Source organism: Dunckerocampus dactyliophorus, chromosome 20, assembly GCF_027744805.1.
Source record: "Dunckerocampus dactyliophorus isolate RoL2022-P2 chromosome 20, RoL_Ddac_1.1, whole genome shotgun sequence".
Lineage (NCBI taxonomy): Eukaryota > Metazoa > Chordata > Actinopteri > Syngnathiformes > Syngnathidae > Dunckerocampus > Dunckerocampus dactyliophorus.
Window position 1 is genome coordinate 5,539,265 of NC_072838.1, and position 25,400 is coordinate 5,564,664.

A 25,400-nucleotide genomic window follows, 5' to 3' on the forward strand; every position below is an offset into this window, starting at 1 on the left:
AGGATTTTTTTTTTACAATTACTAGGGGGAACTATTAAAGGGCACGGGGAAGGAATTGTTAATGTGGCATTTTACCGGTAAAACGGGAGGGTTAACAGGTATGCTGACGGTAGAGTATTTTTCTTCCAATATAGCGCTGCATGCAGTTGTTCTTCCAACCTATAGGTAGCGGTAAAGTGCCAAAATCCTTCAGCCAAGTTGCCGGAAGAAGAAAACTTGGTCGGCATCCGTCGGTGTCTTCCGTATCCTCACTCCGCTGGGCCGCATGACGTGTGATTGTGTTGACTTTTTGGTCACGAGTCACGACTTTTGGATAAACTGACTATTAGGGAGAAAGATGCCGAAGAAAGCGAAAGAAGAAGCAGAGTGGGTGGACGATGAAGTCGCTCCGATAGCAGGTGAGATAAGCTGGTTAGTAAGGTGGCTAGCTACCTAGCCACCGGCGCTATCTCATGCAAACTAATTTTTAAAAAGTGTGTGAATGATTACCACCGCATACATAGCTGAGGTATGTTATATCGATAAGATATCTGTATTTTTAATTGATAAGCTCTCATGGGCAATTTGGCTTTAACATAATCTACCCAGCAGCTTTCGTAACAGTGAAATTCCAACTTTTAGAATTTAAACGTGAGTATTTCAATGCACGCCTACGTAGATGTGCTTATTTACAGTAATTATTGTGCTCCGTGGGGAAAGAGTGGCAGGTAGCCATAATTCTTCACTTGTTTCTTCGGAACGGTGTGAATGTGCGACACACTCGTGGCTAATTTGCCACTAAATTAACCATTGGCAAACCATGACATGGCACAACAGCAGTTGTTTTGAGTAGAGTAGAACACAATGCAACTTACGAGAACTGTCCTTCAGCAATTTGCAATGAATTCGGCCGTGCTAACGTCGGCATGATGCATGCAGCAATGATGCAATGCTGCAACAAGCATGTGCAATGATAGTTGAGCCTGATGTGGCAGTTTTTAAGGAAACTTTGACGATCTTTAAATTAACTTTGGCCGTACACTGTATTGAAATTCAAGTATCAAACCGTGTTAGCGTTAAAGAGCACTTAAATACACGGAGTATTGAAAGTAGCGGTGGGCGATACTGCAAATGTTGGTGTCGACCGGATAGCAAATAAATACACGGCCAATATTGACGGTACCGATACCCATCATTTTTACGTGATGTCTTCGCCTGATTGTAGGCGAAGACAAAATGTTTCTACCAACAAATGTATTTGTAAACACTTTGTCTTCAATGTAACAATATCAACAACATTACAGTTATTCCCTGATCCATCCATCCATCCATTTTCTATGCCGCTTATATATAGATGTGTTATTCCCTGATATTACATACAATTGTTTGAGCAAAATAAAGTCACTGGTGCAAAATAACTAACATCTGATGTTGTTTTCCACCATTTGTGATCCAGTGTTCTTTTGTTCTGACAGAAAAGACCGTGAAGAAGGGGAAGAAAGACAAAAAGGGCAAAAAGAGCGTGAGTTTGTTGTCGTTTGTGTTACACTTGATTCATAATTTCATGTGAACTGTGTGCTTTCCACCAGTTTTTTGAGGAACTGCAGACAGACAGCAAGCCTGAGAAAGCTGACGAGGTGACGGCGACAGAGGCAAAGCAGGTCATTTATCCATCATGCTGTTTTATGCATATGTGCGTGTGTGTATATACAGATATTTTTTTTTATTTCTTTTCCATATGTATTTTTATTTGATCATTTATTTATTCGTTTTTATACATTGGTGTGTATACTTCCACTTCTCGTCCAATTATTCTTCATTTATCAGTTTTTCTATTTTTTTTTTTCATTGGCTCGGGGCTTTTTCCAGGAGGGGCCACAAAGTGAAAAATGAAAGATGCAAGGGATCCTTTGATGTTTTCCAAAGCAAAAAAGTTTTGAGAAATAGACAACCATTCATACTCACATTCATACCTATGGACAATTTAGAGTCGCCAATTAACCTAACATGCATGTTTCTGGAATGTGGGAGGAAACCGGAGAACATGCAAACTCCACAAAGAGATGCCCAATAAAGATTCAAACCCAGATCTTCACGATCTCCCGACTGTGTGGCCAACATGCTAACCACGAGGCCACCGTGTGGTTTCCCCGACCGAGTTTTCCAAAAATTACACCTTTTTATTCATTGTTGTGTTTTTCTCACAATATTAAGGCTTAAGTGTATTTTTTTTTATATTTCAACGTTATGCTAGTAGCATAACGTTGACATTTTTCCATATTTTGACTTTATTTTTGTAACATTACAGCTTTTTCGGCGTAAATTTTTTTCCCAAATATTATGTCTTTTATTTCTGCAATATTTTCTCGTTATCCCCATAATATCTGTAGCTTTTTCCCCAATCAAATTTTCCAAAAATGACAATCTCCTCTAGTTTTTTCTCATAATGTTTTGTCATTTTTCTTTAACATTTCATCTTTATGCTACTAAAATGACACTATTTTCCTAATATTACATTATTCTTGTAAAATGACAACTTTCTTGTTAGAAAGTTTTTTTCCCTTAATATTTTGACTTTATTCTTTTTAAATTCTATTTTAAGAATGTCGTGGGCCTATAAAAAAAAAAAAAAAAAAAAACTGCTGCGAGCTGCAAATTTTCCCCGGGCCACGCTTGGGACACCCCTGCATTAAGTTATTTCTTGCTGTTTTTTAAACAATTCATAGTTTAATTTCTGAATTTCTGCGATGGACTAATTCCAAGTCATGTTTGAATATGGTTTGATATGAATGATCCAGGGTGTTCCTAAAGCCAGGACGCTTGCTGACATGAGTGTGAACCTTTTCTCCAGCCTCATAAAAAGAAGAAGGAGCGGCGGAAAGGAAAAGGCGGCGATGCAGACGAGGACAGCGATGAAGATGTCATGCTGAAACTTAAAAAGCTGTCAGTCCAAGCCAGTGATGAGGAAGATGAGGATGAGCCCGGTAGGAAGACCCGCAGCAGTTGTGCTGTCATGTTTGTTCATCTGCGTTATTAAAAGGAAAGTGCTCCCCTTTTCCTCCCTGCAGTCGTGGCCCCCAAGAAAGGAAAGAAGAAGAACAAGGTTGATTTTATTGTCTTACCAAGGTCTTAGCAATGATTCTTCTCGTTGTAAATCAGTGATGTTGTCCAGCAGGGTGGGAACATCTTTGCAGCTCTCAGCCAGGGTGGGAGTGACCAGGAGGAGAACTCCAATTTGGATGAGGAAGAGAAATCAGAAAAACAGGTACAATGTTGCTCTTTATGTTGCATGCTGTTACTTTGACTCCATGTCCTGTTCCGTGCAATAAAAGCCGATGATGGTTCAAGACTGGTGCTTCGGTGGTGGTCTCACACAATTACTGACACCTGGTGCCCAGTGTAGGATACTACATTTACAAGTCGGTCATACTGTATTAGTATTTTTTTCAGCCTTTTTTTGCTTGAAAAAAATTAATTTGGGCGAAAAAATGCGTACAATTTGCTTAAATATAGTAGTCAGCCACGAAACGGCAATCATTTATTAACTAATTACTGTTTGGAAAAAACGCAATAGAGTGAGGCAGTGATGTTCGAATGTAGTGAGGGACATCACCTAGCGATGGGGACGAACCGGTCTATTATCAATATTGCATTCCTATAACAGCAAATGCAGCCAATTACACATACTGCAAAAGGGTGATTTCAGTGTTTTTCACTGAAATCACCCTTTTTGACAAAAGCTACACTGTGCAGTATGGTTAGAGAATGAAGTCTTTTGTAAATATTTTGCCGTATCTTCACACAATAATTCAGATAAAACCACTGAACAGTAAAGAATATAGCATGTTTTTTTTATTCATGTTCTACACAAATATAAGCCATTCAGGAGACTCATTCAAAGACATTGTGATGATATGTAGTATTCTACACTGGTCACTAGGAGTCAGTAGTGTTACATTGATGACATAATAGCCATCGCACGACAGAAAGTAAAAAAAGGAACAACAAGGAACTCTCCCAGTGCTAATAAGTGTGAATGTCTTATTGTATGTTATTATGTCTACTATATTGGGTAATAGGAGTGTAAAGGTGACCACTAAGGTGTTATTTCATGTCTACAGGGCTCTAATAATGTTTAAAAAGCGCATTTAGAAGGTCAGAAACAGGTTTTCTATGCTCTAAATACCAACATTTTCAATTTATAAATAAGGAATCCTCCTTGGCAACCAGTAAACTGTGATAAAGGAGGGATTACTGTATTTGCATAGGTGTTCCAGTGGCGTTTTGCCATTGTCAAATAGTGCTGTGTTTGTCTTGGTGAAGTTTAGGTTAAGAATTGTTTTCTTAATGGTCTTCTTTCCCTGATAGACCCGAGAAATTGATGAGGATGAGAAGCCTAAGAAGACCAATAAAGTGAAAGAAGTCGTAAGTGATATACTTTATGTATCAGTGTTACAGGAAGTGATGTAAGGATACATTCCTGTTGAACAGGTGGACATCTTTGGCCTTTTGTTAAACAAACAAAACAGCCTTATTTTGTTGATATTGACAATGAGCTCAACTATGGATTATTGTGGCCTTTTTCTATTGGTTTGTTGTATAAAAGGTGAATGTACTCTATCTAACTGACGATCATTTCAATCGTCCACGTAGGAAAACAAACCTGCCGTGCAGGATGAAGATGAAGATGAGAAGGACAACAGCGACGGAGGTGACATGATGATGGTTCGTCTGTCCTTTCAGCTGCCTTCCGCGCTTTCTTTTCTGTGTTCCGTGTTTTCAATGTTTGTCCGTGTGGATGCAGAGCGCAGAGGATGTCATCGCGGAGCAAGCCAAGCAGCAGCAGCAAGATGACGACGACCCTTACTCTAACCTTAGCAAGAAAGAGAAAAAGAAGAAGAAGAAACAGGTAAATGTGCCAAGGTGTGGCTTGTCATGATGCACATGCGTTAAGTACACTAAAATTGTAAACGTAATTAATTAAATAAACTAGTTACAGCCGTCGATGCATTATTTTTGACAGCCCTCATCATGGCGTTTTAATTAGTTCCAGAGCAAAGGAAACCTGTTTGCGACCTTCTAAATTTGCTTTTTAACATTATTAGAGCCCTCTAGACATGATACAACACCCCTATATTCACCTTTACACTCTCATTACCCAATATAGTAGACATAAGAGACATAATATAGACTCACATGTTTGCACTGGGAGAGTTCCTTTTGTTGTTCTTTTTTTACTTCCTGTTTCTCTATAGTACTTCCTGCGTAGTGTATTGTCATCGATGTAACAGTACTGACAGCTAGTGACCAGTGTGGAATACTACGTATCCGTACATCTTCTGAATGTCTCATAATAGTATTTTACTTTATTTAGCCCTTTTTATTTAGAAAATGCTAATTTAGAACATTCCATCCATTTTCTATGCTGCTTCTCCTCATTATGGTCGCGGGGGCATGCTGGAGCCTATCCCAGCTGACTTCGGGCAACAGGCGGGGTATACCCTGGACTGATCACCAGCCAATCGCAGGGCACATATAGACAAACAACCATTCACACTCACATTCATACCTATGGACAATTTAGAGTCGCCAATTAACCTCACCTGCATGTTTTTGGAATGTGGGAGGAAACCGGAGTACCCGGAGAAAACCCACACACACACACGGGGAGAACATGCAAACTCCACACAGAAAAGGGGAGAATCGAACCCAGGTCTTCCCGATCTCCAAGCTGTTACTGTGTTGGCCAATGTGCTAACCACTAGACCACCGTGCAACCGCTGGTCAAGCATGTAGCAGTATAAATATGGACTTATAAGGCAAAACACATGAAAATATAGACTAGTCGGCTTGTGTTCGTACCTCCAAAAGTTCGCACGTCGGATGTTCGTTAGTAGGGGACTTAGTGTATGTGAGTTTTGAGGATAGATGTGTAGGTGGATAGTTGAGTCGTCGTTCATAATAGTGTAGAACAGGAGTGTCAAAACTATCCACTGAGGGCCGCATACAGAAAAGTCAAAAGAATGCGGGGGCGATGACGAGATCTCCTGCGATTTAAAACATGATGAAATGTCCCATTTGGAGAAAAGATGTACATAGATGTTCTTACTTGTCCACACCCTTAATCGCCGAGCGCCAGTTCCGTTTCATAACACACCTCATACAGAAGAGATCCACTCGTATTTAGCAAGCAAAGGTGCCAATATGCTGCAAGTGTTTCTTGCGTCATGCATTTATTCTGCAATTAAACAAAAGATGAAGAATCCGCCAAGAAGGCGAGCGGGAGTGAACTCCATTTCCGTAACGCCGTTAATGCACGTCTGAAAGCTGTAAAAAAATAATAATAATAATAATAATAACAAAAAAAACCTCTGTAATGCAACGTAGCCCTGACCAACAGAGCCAAGAAGGTAGAGGTTGGACACAATGACAACCCTCCGTCGCCTTTCCGCACCACGGCTTCCTGGCAAAACACGCGTGGGTGTCCAAAGTGTGGCACAGGGGCCATTTGTGGAACGTGGCTCATTGCAGAAATAAAATCAGCAACAACCCAGAAAAGGTACAAAAATGGACCAAAAAGGAATAATGTAACTAGAAAAAGCGAAAATGTTGACATTAATGAATGTATAATGTACAGTCCATGCAGGTGTTCCCAAACTTTTGGAGGGGAGCGCATTTATATGTATGTGGGTTTTTTTAAAATTATAAATATCAAAGGGCAAACTTGTCTCTGACGTGTCCTTGTGTCCGCTCACAGATGGAATACGAGCGTCAGGTGGCCAGCCTCCGTGCTCAGAATGCCTTGGAGGGAGATTTCTCAATTTCCCAGGCTGAAATGTCCTCCAGACAGGCCATGCTGGAGAACGCCTCTGATATCAAGGTGAATGCTGTCACATTGGGTGAAATCCTAACGACCGTCGGTCAGACTTTCCCTTAATTGTATTCACACCACGTCCTGGTCTGTTTTCACTAGCTGGAGCGATTCAGCATTTCTGCCCACGGCAAGGAGCTTTTTGTCAACGCTGACCTCCTCATAGTGGCAGGAAGAAGATATGGTTTGGTTGGGCCCAATGGGTAAATATCTGCTTTTAATTTTAAAATTGTTGGTCTAGCCTGGCTTGGGCAAGTCATCCTTCCCTCGACTGCACGCACACATACACAAACTGAAATGTGCTCTATTTCTTCCAGCAAAGGAAAGACCACATTACTGAAGCACATTGCCAACAGAGCTCTGAGCATTCCGCCTAACATTGATGTGCTGCTGTGTGAGCAAGGTAAGCTATTTGCCTTCCGTCGTGACATGTCTTGTTCCACGCTCACGTATTTGCATGTGTGTGTGCAATCAGAGGTGGTGGCCGACGACACACCAGCTGTGCAGGCGGTGCTCAAGGCGGATACACGGCGCCTGAAGCTCCTGGAGGAGGAGAAGCAGCTTCAGGCTCGTCTGGAGAAGGGAGAGGACAGTGTCTCGGACAGACTGGACAAGGTGACCGCCGTAAATCGCTGTTGCACACGTTCATCTTTGCTGTCAGATGCACATTTTTGACCTATTTCTCAGGGTGTACCAATACATGTATCTGTATCGAACCATTCAATACACATGCATACCGAACCATGACTCCTGTATCGAGCAAGACGCAGTTTCATATTTATTTTATCAACTTCGGACGCCGCTCTGTGCTGAAAGCTCAGTGTATCTGCAATCAACTACTCTAGCTTAGGTTGAATTGTCAAGTAAAGAGCCACTGAGCGCCGCTTCCCACATTCATACCATGCTGAAAATGTGAAAAATGTTGGCAATTTCAATAAAATTCAAAGTAAAAAAGGCAAGGTAATTTATTTTTTGTATTGAAGAAATATCAAACCGAACCGAACCAGGAATTGTGTGTATCGTAGCACCCCTTCTAAATTCAGTTAGCATGGATGCATGATTCACACCGTACAACTTAAACAACTCTTGAAGTTGCTCAAACAACTTAAACATTTAAGTTTTGACTGGCACCTCACTAGCCAACAAACAACTGCATCTTTTCACGCACGATAGACAATCAACTTCTGAATGCAAATAAAGTCCTAGACCCTCTTCTAATGGCTCCAATTACATCAAATCTTAATGACGACTGACTCATTGACTAGCCAGTGAAATCACTGATACACTAATCCCTTGTTTATCATGGTGAATTGGTTCCAGATCTGACCTTGATAAGTGAATTTCAGCAAAGTAGGGTTCCTTATTTATAAATGGAACATTTTGGTAATTAGAGCAAAGCAAACCTGTTTCTGACCTTCTAAATATTATTTCTAACATTATTAGAGCCCTCTAGATATGAAATAACACCCCTATAGTCATCTTTACACTGCTATTACCTAGGGCTGGGCGATATGGACTAAAACTCATATCCCGATATATTAGGTTTAATATATACAATACATATATCCTAATATTTTTTTAGGCAAAGTGAGTTTAGACACAATCAGTGTGCGTCAAGTTGTTTGATTAAAATACATACTTAAGAGGATGTTTTTAGAAGTTTTAAAGCTTCATGCAAGATACACATTAAAAAAGTAGCCTCTAAAATAAAGTAGGTCTTTCCCTTTTTGAAATATAGAAAAAGTCAAATCTTTTTTGACAACAAAGCTTTAGCTATGCTCAGGTCCTCAGCTAATAACAAAAGAACAAAATATGAATGCATGCCTGGTTTAAGAGAACATTTTAAAATGTCAGCAACTCAAAAATACTTTAAATTGAACAGAAGTATTTTTTAGGTAAACATATTTAAAAGGCACCAACCTGCCAACTGCATCAGGCTTAGCAGCTGTCTGACTGACTTCCTTGTACATTTGTGGTCGAGTTGTCGTGCTAAATCATTGTGACCGCAAAGCTCGCTGGACATCGCAAGTCTGTCGTTTTCAGCAGGTTTTGAAATCTGTTTTTCTACTGTTTCAACAGGGACCATATCTTAGCAATGTGACAGGACACCTCTTTGTGTTGTGGCAGGAGTTGTGCAGCCAGTGCACAGCTTCACACATTCCTTGATTGGAGTTTGTGCCAAGTTTTAAGGTGATGAAGAAGATTTCTTATATGCTCTGAATTCGAAGTACCTCCAAATTACTGAGCTACGACAAAGTATTAGGGCCGCATTGTGACTAATTCTTGCATCGCAGACCCTGTCGTGTCGACTGAGCAGCCGGGCTTCTTCTCCATCACTCCTCTTGCATACGCAGAGGGGGGTGGTCCAGTAGCTCACACACAGTGCAGAGAGATGCGGGAGCTACAGTGCAAATCCAGTCTATATCGATATGAACGTTATGGTTGTTTTTTATATTGTGCTTAAAGTAAATATTGATATATTAAAAAATATCAATGTATCGCCCAGCCCTACTATTACCCAATGTTGCTGGGTTTCACATGACGTCACATCCGGTTGTTGTCAGTCCCACCTCAAAGAGATGGGGCGCAAGTAAGTGTAGGTGTAACTAGAAGTCATGTCAAATCACGAGTCTTTCTGTTTTTATTTCTACTATGAATTGTTGGCCACTTAGTATTTCTATCCTTAGCTCGCACTTTGTATAATGTGATGGCCCCGCCTCTTTGGAACAGGTCTACGAGGAGCTGAGAGTGATTGGAGCTGCAGCAGCTGAGGCCAAAGCACGGAGAATATTGGCTGGGTTGTCATTTACTCCTGAGATGCAGAACAGACCCACCAAGAGGTTCTCGGGAGGTTGGAGAATGAGAGTCTCACTCGCCAGGTACGCCGACCTCATTTCTACATTTGACCTGTCGTGAACCTTCCTGTCAGTTCAGTTATCATTACGGTAAATCCCTTGTTTATGGCGATTAACTGGTTCCACAGCCGACCGTGATAAGTGTCCACCAAGTAGGACTCCTGATTTATAAATGGAATATTATTGTAGTTACAACATAGAAAACCTGTTTACCATGTTCTAAATATGTTTTATCATGATTAAAGCTCTTTAGACATGAAATAACGCCCCTATAGTCACCTTTACACTCCTATTACCCAATATAGTAGACATATATCAGACTCGTGTGATGCTGTAAATGTGTTCTGGTGCCAGGGGAGCTGACTGGGGGGCAGACAGGAAGTGACGTCAGGGGTTGAGAGTTTAGTTTTAGCTTGGGGTGGGGTTACGGCCGCACCAGTAGCCCATGTTACGGAATATTGTGCTTGTGGCGAGATCATTCAAACCTGCAATAAAAGCCTGTTGTTCTGGCAATCAAGTCTGGTGCTTGTGTGCCTCACCCAACATTGACGGGTGTAGAATACTACACATAATCGCACCTTTGAATGCATCTTCTGAATGCCTCGTATTTGTATTTTACTGCATTTAGCCATTTTTATGCTTGAAAATGCTTCATTTAGGTTAAAAAAATTAACATTTGTGTGATTATACATATTTTTTTACTCATAATGGGCCCTATTCAACCACAAAACAGCATGATTTACTAATATAGTTTTGACTCAATTGAGCTCATTCACACATTTGACACCCACAGAGCCCTGTTCATGGAACCCACCCTGCTGATGCTGGATGAACCCACCAACCACCTCGACCTGAACGCTGTCATCTGGCTCAACAAGTAAATATTTTTGGAAGTTTTGTCACTAGCATACTGCTTAGTCTACATCACATGTTTTGCTGTTTTTGCAAAGAAAGACTTCATAATGAATGTCATAATGAATGTTTACCTTAAAGGGATGTCCACACTGCTGGCCTGCAGTGTCTTTTAGTGGTCCTCATATGGTACAAATAAAATGATTTCATGAATTGTGGGAAAAGTGGTTTATATTTGCACTTATAAAACTTCATAGTGAGTACAATGTGCTCTATATAACCATCAGCCCCATGTAGTAAAGAGAGAACTGAGCCGAAAGGCAAAGTTCTCAATTTACCGGTCCATCTACGTTCCTACCCTCACCTATGGTCATGAGCTTCGGGTAGTGACTGAAATGACAAGATCACAGGTGCAAGCAGCCAGAATGAGTTTCCTCCGTAGGGTGGCTGGGCTCTTCTTTAGAGATAAGGTGAGAAGCACTGTCATCCGGGAGTAGAACCGCTGCTCCTCCGCAGTGAGAGGAGCCAGATGAGGTGGCTTGGACATCTGGTTCAGATGTCTCCCGGACGCCTCCCCAGGGAGGTGTTCAGGGTACGTCCGACCAGGACACGCTGGGGAGACTATGTCCTTCAACTGGCCTGGGAACACCTCAGGATCCGCTGGGAGGAGCTGTACAAAGTAGCTGGGGAGAGGGAAGTCTGGGCTTCCCTGCTTAGGCTGCTGCCCTTGCAACCTGACCTCGGATAAGCGGTAGAAAATGGATGGGTGGATGATGGATTGTTTTTAGCATCTTTAATGTACAAAACTTATCAATCAGTCATTTTAGGGATTATTTTTGGACAATTATGGCAACAATTCAGTACAGGAGATCTTATATGTACGACTTCTCCCCACACTACAGCTATCTTCAAGGCTGGAAGAAGACTCTACTCATCGTTTCCCATGACCAAAGTTTCCTCGACGACGTGTGCACTGACATCATGCACTTGGACAACCAGAAGCTTTACTATTACAGAGGAAACTACTGTGAGTATTGGACACTTGAACTTATACAGTTGTCCCTCGCCACCTCACATTTTGAAATTCACGACTTCACTCTCACGGTTTATCAAAAAATATATTAAATACTGTATCTTCCTGTGAGTGTCTTGAGATGGGGGTAGAGCCCACAGTAGCACTTGCTGCTTGTTGAGAAGAGCAATACGTGTTTCAATGTCAGTCTGTTAGAAAACCCACAATCTTTGCATGTTTACATTTTTGTTGATCAATGCAAGTGTTTTTTTCCATTAATATTTTGCTCTTTGTTCGGCAGTCAGTGTCATAGCTTCTCATAGAAGGCTTTTTTGACACACACACTTGCATAGCACAATCAGAGTTGCGCAACATTTACATACGACTGATGGAAAAAAAACAGGAAGACGCAATAGATGCATTGTTCTCGCTCACAAGCGTAACTCTCACTTCTACAAAAACTTGCAGCGTTATGGCGCTGGCCTAACCTCGACAAGGATGATTGATGAAAGAGCCCAGAAAGAAAGTACAGTCTATAAGCAGTTGCCGATCCCCCATCACCAGAGAGCCACTGGCTGTATTTTTTTTCAATCTCTGATCTCTGATCGACCCTAATGAGGAGAAGCGGTATAGAAAATGGATGGATGGATGGATATCTAACAACCGTGTTCTTGTTATTACTAAGAACCGCCTGCTTAAGGCAAGGGCATCAAACTTGTTTTCATGGTGGGCCACATTGCAGTTAGGGTTACCCTCAGAGGGTAAACCGTATAAATGCACAATCGTCTCTTGATATTATCATACATTTGATTATTTACATTTTAAAAAAAAAATTATTTACTTATGTACGCTGAAATCAGGGGATACAACTACAGTCAAACCTGTCTTAGCGGCCACCTGTATAGAACGGCCACCTGCCTATAGCGGCCACTGAAAAATCCCCCGATGAAGATTACCGTGTTATAGACCCTGTGTATAGCGGTCGCTGCCAGCGGCCACCCATTTTGTATCCCTTGGTCAATATCTGACCGCATATAGCGGCCAAAATACCAACTCAAGCAGAAGCTTCATGCACGAAAAAGTTTAGTTTTTCAATCAATGAAGCCATCGTGTGTAGACTTTAATTACTGAGTCGTAGCTCAGTCACAATCATTCACAAGAGCCACACAAACTGTCAGTTGTTCCACATTAAAAAAAAAAAGCCGTCTTATTTGGAGCTTGTTGCAGACAGTGACACCGTTTATTTCCTGGTGTGAGACAATGTGCACTGGTCAATACTGTAATGCCGCTTGTTGTGGGGAAGGAGAGACTCACGTCGCCGATGCACTTTAATCGCTTTATTAACAGCGGAGAACACTGCAGGACTTTACATCCACGCCAACATCCACACACTTCCCAACTCTCTCGACACTCACAGCTAGCACTCAGCCTAGTTCTCCTGCTCGTAACGTCGCACCGTCACTTCCCGTCACTTCCTGATGAACTAAAGCTGTAATGACACTCTGCCATATATATAGTAGCACAGCTTTGTTCTGTGAGTGGTGTAGAATAACAAGCCTAGTTCTTTACAACTTTTATCCGCATTCCCACAGTGCCCTCTACTGGTCAACATGTAACAGTATAATTATATGTATCTGCAAACACAACAAGCTTCTAATCACAGACCTGTTAATATGTGCGCACAAATTCAAAATGGCCACCAACCCGTCTATAACAGCCACCTGCCTATAGCGGCCACTTTTGCCGTTTCCCTTTAGTGGCCGCTATAGACAGGTTTGACTGTATTGTACAGTATAATTCATTTTAAATGGGGTTTGACAACAAAAAAAATGTGTAACTCCAATTTTATTTTATTTTTAAAATGATTTTTTATGTCCTATAATTTCAACATATAAAAGTTTTTAAAAATTGAGTAAATAATAATTAATAAAAGGAAAATAAAAGAATAATTAAAAAAAATTATAATGCATTATTTCCAATAAATAAAACAAAATTATTATAATGTTGATGATTACTGTATATACAGTAATCATCATACAAATACTAAATAAAAAATAATTAATAAAAAGGAACCAATAAAAGAAAAAAAAAACTCTTTCCAGGATTTCAGGGGCCACATAAAATGCTATGGCCCCTGAGACTTGAGTTTGACACCTGTGGCTTAGGGTAACAGCGACATGCATGGTTGAACGCTTTTGTGAGAGCCAAAGGGCTCATTTCTATGAAAAATGGGTCCGTATATGTTGATGTGTGTTGCGACCGTTGTCACGTGTTTTTGCGAAAGCAGATTTGTGGTTATGTGAAGATCAGTACAGTAAAAGCTAATGAAGAAGGTTCGGCGGGGAGACAGGAAAGAAACTTCCACTTACCTCTGAGGCATCAGCCAAGGACCAAAGCTATTTTGTTCTTTGGCAGTAGACTTCTTAGCTGATCTTTCATCCCCCTCACCACAACAAAATGCACCCATTTAGGTGGGTTTAGAAAGGTCGAAAAATCATTGATCAGCCTTATGTTTCTGGTAAAAGGCACAAGAACATTTGCATACAGTGGCTATTTTGGGTTTGTGACTCAGCCAATCCGGTGGATGTGGATTTAAAGGCGGCTGTATTATGTTAATACCCTGACTGTCTCACTTCCTGTGTTGCTAGATCTAAGATGTTCTTTCTGTCTTATAGTGACCTTCAAGAAAATGTATGTCCAGAAGCAAAAAGAACTCCAGAAGCAGTATGACAAGCAGGAGAAGAAACTCAAGGACCTTAAGGCTGGCGGCAAATCCACCAAACAGGCTGTGAGTTTGGCCGTCCACCTTGTGAAGCGCCAGCTATCCCCTTGAACTGTCACTCAGTCATTCCCGGATGATTTGAAACGTGCAAGCGACCTACAGTACATCTCTATTCTTTTTCCTAACTTCTGATCTGGATGATGCTCATAGGAGAAGCAGACGAAGGAGGCACTGACAAGAAAGCAACAGAAAGGCAAGAAGAAGGGAGGGCAGGAAGAGGAGAGTCAGGAGGCCCCAGAGCTGCTGAAGAGGCCCAAAGAGTACACTGTCAAGTTCACCTTCCCCAATCCTCCACCTCTTTCCCCACCCATTCTGGGCCTGCACAGTAAGGAGAGATTTTTTTGTGCTCAAAACACAGGTTACACCAGATGTGTCCCAAGTAAGACCTCAAGGCCGTTTGCGTCTCGCGGCTCTAATTGGCCCATGGCATATTCTGAAGAAAAAATGGGATTAATTACGAACTACAGTGGAACCTCGGTTAGCGTATTTTTCAGTTAACGTTGAAAATCTACGTCAAAGTTTTTCCCCAGTTAACATACAATATGCCATGTGTCTTGTCATGGTTTTAACTCATTCAGTCCCAGGTATTTTTCAAAAGACAACCCCTTCAGCCATTTTAGACGATTTTGACTGATTTTTCATGGCACACAGAATATCGTGTTCTATGGCTATATAAACATGGAACCTACCCCCAAAAAAAGATTAGACTCCTGTCTTTCATCAGCAAAAAAAAAGTTTATTTCTACCTTTTTCCGTTCTTTAGTAATCAGCAGTAGAACATCGATACGTTTCAGGAAAATATCAGTTCCCAACAAAAAAAAAGATACATTTCAAGCATAACTTTCACTTTGACACACTTTTTTTTACTTTTGGGACAGCTCAATATCTAAACAACTATACCACAACGTAAACAACACAAAGTTTTTTTTTGTTTTTTTTTTAATATCAAAATAATTTATTTTAAAATATAACACCATGAACTATTTACAATTTTCACATTTGGAACGAAACTGTGTGTGTCTGTGTGTGCGCGCATATCCGTACAATGCTTAACCTTCTGCATGCTACACTCCTCCATGCTCTTCCACTTCCTCCTTTGTGTCGAGTGTTTTGTTACATGCTAAAGATCCATGCCATGCCAATCAAATGCACTTCTGCCACCTTGTGGCCATTTTTATGGCTTAAAACTGCTCCAAAAGTGACATCTTTTAGTGTGCAGTTGCTTCACCTGTTTTTGCCTCTGGTGCAAAGGGGTCAGGCGTTCGGGTTTATAAAAACGTATAACTACGTCTTTGGAATTGAATGAGTTAATACACTGTGTGAGTCCCACTGTGTTAATGTATTTTTATCACATAACATCCTTGTTAGCATCCTATTAACTTGGTGATACATGTAAACAGGAAGCGGAAGTCAGTTCTGACACCCCCCCTAGCCCCCCATCTTGTCAGCAGCGACTGACTCTGTACTGTAGTTTTTTACTAGCTAAAACAGTTATGCCACAGGTCTCACAAAATGCCTTTTTATAGTTTTACAATTTTATATTTACATGCATAAAACAATTCGAAATGCATAAAAATGATGAATGAAAAGGATAAATTAACATTTAAGGTTACTTTTGCCTTCATTGAAGACGTGATTGTTGCCAAAGATATGATTCGGCAGCGAGATCAACACGGACACCACCTTCCTGTTTTGCCATGAGTAATTTCTTGAATTCAGTTGATTACGGCTGCAAAATGGAGCCAAAGAAAGTTGCAAATTGCAGCATTTTGATAAGGAAGGTGAGAAACACGAATGAAGTCAAGAAATAACTCAAAACACCGAGGTGGTGTCTGTGTTGATCTCGCCGCCACATCATGTCCAGCTTGCACTGGGCATTGCTTTAACGCAAACACGCAAATTATGTACATTGACTTTGTTTGTTTGATGATTCTAGGTGTTGATTTCGGCTACGACAGTCAGAAGCCACTCTTCAAGAATGTAGACTTTGGAATTGACATGGAATCCAGAAGTAAGTTTGCTCATCTGTCTGTCAGTAATTACTCAGACAAGTTCACATACACTCGGCACCAGCATCAATGGCATTTTTTTGGACCTTTTTGGATTTGAACCGACCTTAGTGAGGACAAGCAGCATAGAAAATGAATGTATTTGGACCGTGTGGCATGATGCAGCAATCACTCGCCACTTTGGGCTTCACATTTCACTGCTTCACTCTGTGACGGTATTTCAAAATATATGAATCAGTCATGCTGTTTTGTGGGTGAATGCGGCCCAAAAAAATGCATATTTAAACAAAATCTACATTTTGTTTTGCCTAAATGAAGCATTTGCAAGCTTAAAAATGGCTAAATGAAGTGAAATACAAAGAAAACTCATTCCAAAGACGAAATGATATGTAGTCCTTTCTACTGGTCACTAGGTGTCAGTAATGTTACTGTGACGTAAGCACCAGACTTGATCGCCGGAACAACAGGCCAGCAACACACACAAGTCTTATTCGTGTCTTATTTTCTCTTATTATATCTACTATATTGGGTGATAGGTGTGTAAAGTTGACTGTGGGGGTGCTATTTCATGTCTAGACGGCTCTGATAATGTTAAAGTATATTTAGGTCGTACACAAGTTTTCTTTGTGCGAACCACAAAAATATTCCATTTATAAATAAGGAATCCTAACTATGAATCCGGTCTGGAACCAGTTAAGCGTCATAAATGAGGAATTACTGTATTAGTATATTCAAAACAAGAATTGGATGCACAATTCTGAATTTATTCTGGATTTTTCTCCAATTTGAAAAGGGTAAAAATGATACATGTAGACTCAAATAACTAAAATGAGCAGTTCTTTCTCTGGTGTGCAAGAATTGCTTCGCCCAAATTTGAATTTCTGGAGTATTCTTCATATGAACCTGCGTTATCCACTCCAATGGTTAGTTCTCTCAAAGTTGTTCTAGAATCATGAGGTACAGTGTGATAAAACTTGCATGCAAGGAGACAAATCAGTACAACCTGAACAGACGGCTTCTAGAGCGAATAAAACATTGTTTTCATCATCAAGACGATGATTCATGCTAAAATGTTTATTCACATAGGAAATCACATGTACCACAGTGAGGGCCGAGACGACGAAGGGCAGACTCGCATGCCCAGACACCCAATCTGAGTCAGCTGATAAGCTTGTGGAGAACTTGTTTAGGAGACTAAGGGGCCTCAAGCCTCTTCTCTCTGTAGGGAAGAAATCTCAAACAGAACCCAGGTTCTGTGTGGACCAGTTGGGTCGAGATAGAGGGACAGAGAGTAGATAGAGGGGTTTCATGACCAGGCAGGACGAAAAAACAATTGGTTCCCCGTGGACACTGGTGTTCCAGCACTTTCCAGTTTAAAGGAGGCCCCAGCGGGTGTTATTCCTGTCCAGTGTGGGTCTTAATCCAGGACCTCCGCAAAGTGCTGACAAATGAAAATAACATACTTGGACCAATTTTAGGATTTTGTTTTTTATTGGCTCGTGGTACTAAAAATATAATATAACAAGAAAACAAAACAAAAAAAATTTAAAAAAGGAAAAAGACCAAAAAAAAGGGAAAAATCAGCAGTTTTACAAGAATAAACCCCAATATTAAGAGAAAAACAGCTGATAATCTAACGAGAAAAAGTCGTAATTTGATGAGAATAAGGTAATATGAGGAAAAATGGAATTTTAGTAGCATAAAGTTGAAATATTAAAGAAAAACGTTACTTTTAAATCGTAATATGTGGAGAAACAAAACAACTAAAAGTTGTCATTTTTGAAAAAATTAGGTTGCGAAAAAAGTTATGTTACAAGAATAAAGTCTAAAATATGAAGAGGGAAAAAAAACGAGAAAAAGAGGTAATTTGATGACAGTAACGTAATACGAGGAAAAGTAATGTCATTTTCGGAGCATAAAATTCAAATATTAAAGAAAAATTATTTTTGAATTGTAATATAACAAACATAACGAAAAAAGTTGTCTTTTTCTTTTTATTAGGTTGTCGAAAAAGTCATGTTACGAGAATAAAATGATAATTATGAGAAGACCGTAATAAATATCCATCCATCCATTTTCCGCTTCATCCTCATTAGGGTCGCGGGGGCATGGCGACAGGCGGGGTACACCCTGGACTGGTCGCCAGCCAATCGCAGGGCACATATAGACAAACGACCATTCACACTCACATTCATACCTATGGACAATTTAGAGTCTCCAATTAACCTCACCTGCATGTTTTTGGGAATGTGGGAGGAAGCAGGAGTACCCGGAGAAAACCCACGCGCACACGGGGAGAACATGCAAACTCCACACAGAAATACCCAAGGGAGAATCGAACCCAGGTCTTCCCGATCTCCAGGCTGTTCCTGTATTGGCCAACGTGCTAACCACTAGACCACCGTGCGGCCGTAATAAATATAATTATCGTAAATTAAATACAATAATGAAATGATAATACAAGAATGAGATGACATAATGCTTATCATCTTCAAATATTGTCCCAGGATAACCTGCTCTTGCTCTCCCAGATCTTCTTGTAACAGCGCACCGAATCCATGACCCCTTTCAATCATCTTCATCCTTAATGATGGTCACCACAGTCAAACGGTTGGGACCAAAATGGGTGTCTCCTCTCTCTGAGCTTTTGATGATGTTTATTGTCACTTCCATGGTGATGGCTTTCGTTTCTTTGGCGCACTGCCGCTTGGGAGACATAATGAAGTCAATAATAATAAGTGATGTTATCCTTCCTGCGTGTGGCCGCACAGGTGTTTACAGATGAAAATGATGTTTTTAACACCTTTATGGGAGCGCGTTTAACCCCCACACTTAAAACAAGGACAGGAAGGAAACAAGAACTGATTGTTCACTTTTCTGATGGGAGAATGTAAGGAGAGCCAATCACAGCTTGCTTTTCTTTTGCCCTCCCAGTTTGTATAGTTGGACCAAATGGTGTTGGGAAGAGTACCCTGCTGTTACTGCTGAATGGGAAACTAAACCCTGTACGTATGTGGAATGATGGCATCATGGACGTGCCCACACGCCACCATGACTGACGCTTGCCTTTTTATGGACGTTTTTCTTTTTCAGACCAAGGGTGAGATGAGGAAGAACCACCGTTTGGTAAGTAAAAGCTTTTTTCTATTCTATTTCTGTTGCCGATATCCCATAATACAGATCAACCAATACTGAGGTTGGCAGCAGCACCTCATTTCTGATACCGATATCAATCGACAACGATGTTAGCAGCAACTCTTCCTGCACTTCATTTCCTATACCGATATCGACCGGCACCAATGTTGGCAGCGGCTCTTCCAGCACTTCATTTCCGATACTGATATCGACTGACACGGGATCAACAACATTGTGGATGTTATTCTTGCTCTTCGGAGAATATGCTGACCATAGAAGCAACTTTACAGAACTGCCTGAATAGAATCGAAAAGTGGGCTGATGAAAATGGTTTTCGCTTCTCAAGAGCAAAGAAGGTATGCATTCACTTCTGCAATAAAAGGTCTTTACACCCTGACCCGGAAGTTAAAATAAATGGTTCTGTCATCCCGGTTACCCAACAAACAAAATATTTTGGCCTGGTATTTGATAACAAGCGAACCTTTAAGGCTCATATTGATCATGTGAGGCGCCTTAAACCTTTTAAAGGTAGTATCTGAAAAGGATTGGGGTGCGGATCGCACCGTCCTGCTACGTCTCTATAGGTCTTTACTCAAATCACAACTTGATTATGGCTGTGCAGTTTATAGCTCTGCTCGAAAGTCCTACCTTGAGAAGTTAAAACCAATACAAAATGAAGGACCTAGAATTTGCCTTGGAGCCTTTCGTACTTCTCCAATGGAAAGCTTGTATGTGGAGGCAAATGAGCCTCCTCTGCATTTAAGATATGAAAAACTATCTCTTAACTATGCAATCAAATTAAAGAATAACCCATTAAATCCAACGTGTGAAAATACCTTCAGACCACAATACCGAGTTTTTACGACCTTAAACCATCTTCCATCAAACCGTCGAGAAGCTCTAATGCAAGTTCTTGGTACCACTGATATTTCTCCATTCTTAGTACCCAATATTTCTCCTTGGGTGATCAGTGAACCTTTAATAGACTTGACATTAACAACGTTCAAAAAGGGCGTTACAAGTGATCTGATCTACCTGAATAGATTCGGAGAAATGAGACACAAATACAGGAACTACCATGCCATCTATACAGATGGATCAAAAGATCACAATAAAGTAGGATCAGACTGTATTAGTGGCACAATAAAAGAACAGTGCTTCCATATACACTCCCGAGTTGTTGGCTTTGAAAATGGCCTTGGGTATTATACAAAACACTGATGGAAAACAATTTGTTATTTTCACAGACTCTCTGTCTAGTCTGGTGGCTTTACAATGTAGAGATCTTAAACATCCCACTTACTAGAATCATTATACATTAAACATCCCTATATTGTACACTTACTAGAATCTTTATACAAAGTCGGTGTATTGTCTAAACTGGTAGTTTTTGTTTGGATACCAAGCCATATAGGTATCAAAGGGAATGAAAAAGCCGATATGTTAGCAAAAGAGGCCCTTAATATGGCTGTAACAGAAATGAAGATACCCTATACAGACTTAAAACCAAAGATTAATGACTACATAAAAATAAAGTGGCAAGCGTCATGGGATTTAAATCCCGGTAATAAACTCTACCAACATCAGCCTATAATGGAACCCCATACTACAAACGGGAAGACGTTGTGCTAACTCGTATTCGAATGGGTCATTCTCGCTTATCACACTCCTATTTACTTGCAGCAGAAAATCCTCCCCGTTATATATCATGTAATAGTAAACATAAATAATAAACATATCCTTCTTGAATGCATGGAGTTTGCTCACATCCGTGTCAATTTTTAGAATGTTCCTGATTTGAAAACCTTGTTCAGCGAAGTTTCGCGATCATGCATCATAGAGTTTCTTAAAGAAATAAATCTTTTTTTTAGGTTTTAGATCATGGAAACAGGCCCTTTGGCAGGCCATTTTATTCAGTATCTAGTCTTACGGAGGAGACTTTAAGCCGTCGGTCCCGTGTTTTAACACCATTTGCACGTTAAAAAAACCTGCTTCTCTGTTCGAAAAGATTAGGGAATTTTTCCCGAAAAAGTAGATCACATTTTCTATCTTACAAGCCTTACTTCCTAATTAAATTGATAGATTACACTTCTGAGAAACAAGCCTTGTCATTAATAACGTTACATGTTAAGGTCCAGACACTTACATGACACTTTGTGTTGATAGTGTCGTTAAACTTGAATCAATCAATCAATCAATCAATTGACTGACACGGCGATGGAAGCAGCTCTTCCAGCACTTCATTTCTGATACTGGTATCAGCCGACACTGACGTTGGCAACAGCTATTCTCGACATGATATCAACTGACACCGATGTTGGCAGCAGCTGTTTCCGCATTTCATTTCCTATACCGATATCAACCGGCACCAATGTTGGCAGCGGCTCTTCCTGCACTTCATTTCCGATACCGATATCGACTGACGCAGCGATGGAAGCAGGTCTTCCAGCACTTCATTTCTGATACCGGTATCAACCGACAACGACGTTGGCAGCAGCTCTTCTCGACATGTCAACTGACACCAATGTTGGCAGCACCTCTTTCCGCATTTCAGTTCCAATACTGTACAGATATCGACCGATCCCGATGTTGGTCTTTTTTCACTTCATTTATGATACCGATATCAAACCACAACAATGTTGGCAGCAGCTCTTCTTGCACTTCATTTCCTATACCGGTATCAACCGACACCGATGGTGGCAACAACTCTTCCAGCACTTCATTTGTGATACTGATATCAACCGACAACGATGTTGGCAGAAGCTCTTCTTGCACTTCATTTCCTATACCGATATCAACCGACATCAATGTTGGCAACAACTCTTCCAGCATTTCATTTCCAATACCGATATCGACTGACACGGCGATAGAAGCAGCTCTTCCAGCACTTCATTTCTGATACCGGTATCAACCGACACCGACATTGGCAGCAGCACTTCTCGACATGATATCAGCTGACACCGGTGTTGGCAGCAGCTCTTTCCGCATTTCAGTTCCGATACCGATTGACACAGATGTTGGCAACAGCTCTTCCCGCACTGCATTTATGATACAGATATCAACCGACACCAATGTTGGCAGAAGCTCTTCCAGCATTTCATTTCCGATACTGATATCGACTGACACGGCGATGGAAGCAGCTCTTCCAGCACTTCATTTCTGATACCGGTATCAACAGACACTGACGTTGGCAACAGCGATTCTCGACATGATATCAACCGACACCGACGTTGGCAGCAGCTCTTCTCGATATGATATCAGCGGACACCGATGTTCGCAGCAGCTCTTTCTGCAGTTCAATTGTGATACAGATATCGACTGATGCCGATGTTGGCATCAGCTCTTTTTTTCACTTCCTTTATACCAATATCAACCGCCAACGATGTTGGCAGCAGCTCTTCTTGCGCTTCATTTCCTATACCGATATCAACCGACATCGATGTTGGCAACAACTCTTCCCGCACTTCATGTATGACATTGATATCAACCGACACCAATGTTGGCGGCAGCTCTTCCAGCACTTCATTTCTGATACCGGTATCAACCGACACTGACGTTGGCAGCAGCACTTCTCGACATGATATCAGCTGACACCGGTGTTGGCAGCAGCTCTTTCCGCATTTCAGTTCTGATACCGATTGAAACAGATGTTGGCAACAGCTCTTCCGATACCGATATCAAGGCCTGGGCGATAAACCGAAAATTTACCTTTGCCGGAATTTACTGAGATAACCAACGTCATTTTGCCCATGTCGATAAATTTGGCGTTTTAATAAAAAAGAAAAGTCTTTTTTTTTTGTCTGTTTTGACTGTGTGCTGGTATGCTATGTTCATTCCCCTTTAAGAGGAGGTACAGCGTGTGTAGTCACGTGACGCCACCCATCCAGCCTGAACAAGAAGGGAAACAGACGATGAGGGAACGGCTGATGGTTCAAATGAAGAAGCGACTGTACAATGCCAGCACTTCACTCACTTATGCCTCCACAAATAGGCCGTGCGAGTGGGAAAAAATAAACGCGTGCGACTACGTTTTCCAACCCTGTCATTCGCATTTTGTTCCTGAAATAAGTCCAGACCAAGTGAATCAAAGCAGAGTTACATTTTGGCGCATCTGTATATAAATCTAATCTAGTCTGCCCTCTGTGATTACTATCGTGCTTTCCCAGCGTCTCTACAGGAAATCATAATTAGTTTGCTGTTGGTAGCGTTTTTAAGGATTCCATACTTTATTTGATGTCACATGGCTACAAGAACATGTGAAATTCTCTTTTTATTGTGTAAACGATCATGTTGATGATGCTTACCTGTCCAGTTTCTAAAGCCAACATGTCTCACACATACATATGGGCACACTGGAATTGAACAGAATAGTTAGACAGATGAGAAAGTTACTATATTTATAAATGGGATTATTATTATTATTATTATTATTGGAATATATGACCTGACATGGTTGTGGTAGGTTGGGTTGATATCAACGCCGTTCTTCCTGTGCAGTGTGACAAGTGGCCATTAGTAATGTAATCGCATGAGACGTGATGCCAGTCATGTTACGTGGTGTACGTGTAGCTTCGTACACGATGTCGTATGCCAGGCTATGTACCATACGTTCATATTGGTGGACCGCAGTCCCGGGGAGATTTATTTTGGGTTCCACAAAGATGATACACGGAATGCAAAGTCAGCGTGAAACCACCCAAAGCACATTATGGAAATGGAGCGTTGTTGGCGCTTTTTGGAGGTTTTTTCAGAAGGCTTTGTAGGCGGAATAGGTGCGTCCCATGACGGGCATTGTATTTCATTGAAAGTGGCGTGTGCCAGTTGGTCAATAAATCAGCGAAAAGCAGTTAATTTGCATTTCCTGCAATTTTTTTCAGATGGCAAAGACATATAGTGGTCGGGGATTTATGGTGCATTTATCGTTATCGAGGTGAAACCGCCCAATATATCGTGATATAGATTTTAGGTCGTATCGCCCAGCCCTACGATACCGATGTCAACCGACACCGACGTTAGCAGCAGCGCTCCATTTCATTTTTGATACTGACATCAATTGACATCGATGTTGGCAACGGCTATTCCCGCACTTCATTTCCGATACCGAAATCAACCGAGACCGATGTTGGCAGCAGCTATTCCCACACTTCATTTCCGATACTCATGCTGTTTCCTGGTTGAATATGGCCGATTACTTGTCAAAAAAAATAGTCATTTTTCAACAAATTGTACATTTTTTTGGCCTAAAATGAAGCATTTTCAGGCATAACAATGGCTAAATGAGGTAAAATCCAAATATAAGGCATTCAGAAGACACATTCAAAGACAACGTGATATGTAGTATTCTACACTGGGCACTAGGTGTCAGTAATGTTACACTGATGAGAAGGTAGTCTGTGATGATGTCTACGTATGTTGGTATACACTGGGTGTATAGATAATGGAGATGACTATAGGGGTGTTATTTCATGTCTCGAGGGCTCCAATAATGTTAAAAAGTGTATATAGAAGGTTGTAAATAAGTTGTCTATGGTGTAACTACGAAAATATTCAATTCATAAATAAGGAATCCCACTTCGCAGAAATTCACTTATCACAGTCAGGTCTGGAGCCAATTCGTGGCCATAAACAAGGGATGACTATTTATTTTTATTATTTTTATATATTTTATTTGACATTTATGGCATTTTGTCCTTTTTCCACTGCAGAAAGTTGGCTTCTTCAACCAGCAGTACGCAGATCAGTTGAACATGGAGGAGAACCCCACAGAGTACCTGATGAGGAACTTCAACCTGCCCTACCAGGATAGCAGGAAGTGCCTGGGACGTTTTGGCCTGGAGAGCCACGCGCACACCATTCAGATCTCCAAACTGTCTGGTAAAAAAATAAACTTGCAGCGTCATCTTAC

General features: G+C 40.9%; 1 protein-coding gene across 2 annotated transcripts in view; it reads left to right on the forward strand.

Moving 5' to 3' along the window:
• The first annotated feature begins 26 nt into the window (after positions 1-26).
• abcf1 (ATP-binding cassette, sub-family F (GCN20), member 1) overlaps positions 27-25,400 on the forward strand; it is a 28,228-nt gene continuing 2,854 nt past the window's right edge. Inside the window, exons 1-22 of one of the 2 annotated variants that reach the window (XM_054764777.1) lie at positions 27-398; positions 1,455-1,501; positions 1,569-1,640; positions 2,831-2,963; positions 3,048-3,082; positions 3,152-3,244; positions 4,348-4,404; positions 4,633-4,704; positions 4,784-4,888; positions 6,737-6,859; positions 6,953-7,053; positions 7,168-7,253; positions 7,326-7,465; positions 9,581-9,729; positions 10,499-10,582; positions 11,460-11,584; positions 14,245-14,357; positions 14,502-14,676; positions 16,288-16,362; positions 19,295-19,365; positions 19,454-19,486; positions 25,201-25,369. In XM_054764777.1, the coding sequence (XP_054620752.1) occupies positions 338-398; positions 1,455-1,501; positions 1,569-1,640; positions 2,831-2,963; positions 3,048-3,082; positions 3,152-3,244; positions 4,348-4,404; positions 4,633-4,704; positions 4,784-4,888; positions 6,737-6,859; positions 6,953-7,053; positions 7,168-7,253; positions 7,326-7,465; positions 9,581-9,729; positions 10,499-10,582; positions 11,460-11,584; positions 14,245-14,357; positions 14,502-14,676; positions 16,288-16,362; positions 19,295-19,365; positions 19,454-19,486; positions 25,201-25,369 (2,119 nt within the window). In that variant the 5' untranslated portion in view covers positions 27-337. The remainder of the gene's footprint in view (positions 399-1,454; positions 1,502-1,568; positions 1,641-2,830; positions 2,964-3,047; positions 3,083-3,151; positions 3,245-4,347; positions 4,405-4,632; positions 4,705-4,783; positions 4,889-6,736; positions 6,860-6,952; positions 7,054-7,167; positions 7,254-7,325; positions 7,466-9,580; positions 9,730-10,498; positions 10,583-11,459; positions 11,585-14,244; positions 14,358-14,501; positions 14,677-16,287; positions 16,363-19,294; positions 19,366-19,453; positions 19,487-25,200; positions 25,370-25,400) is intronic. The other variant, XM_054764778.1, reaches the window with a different exon arrangement.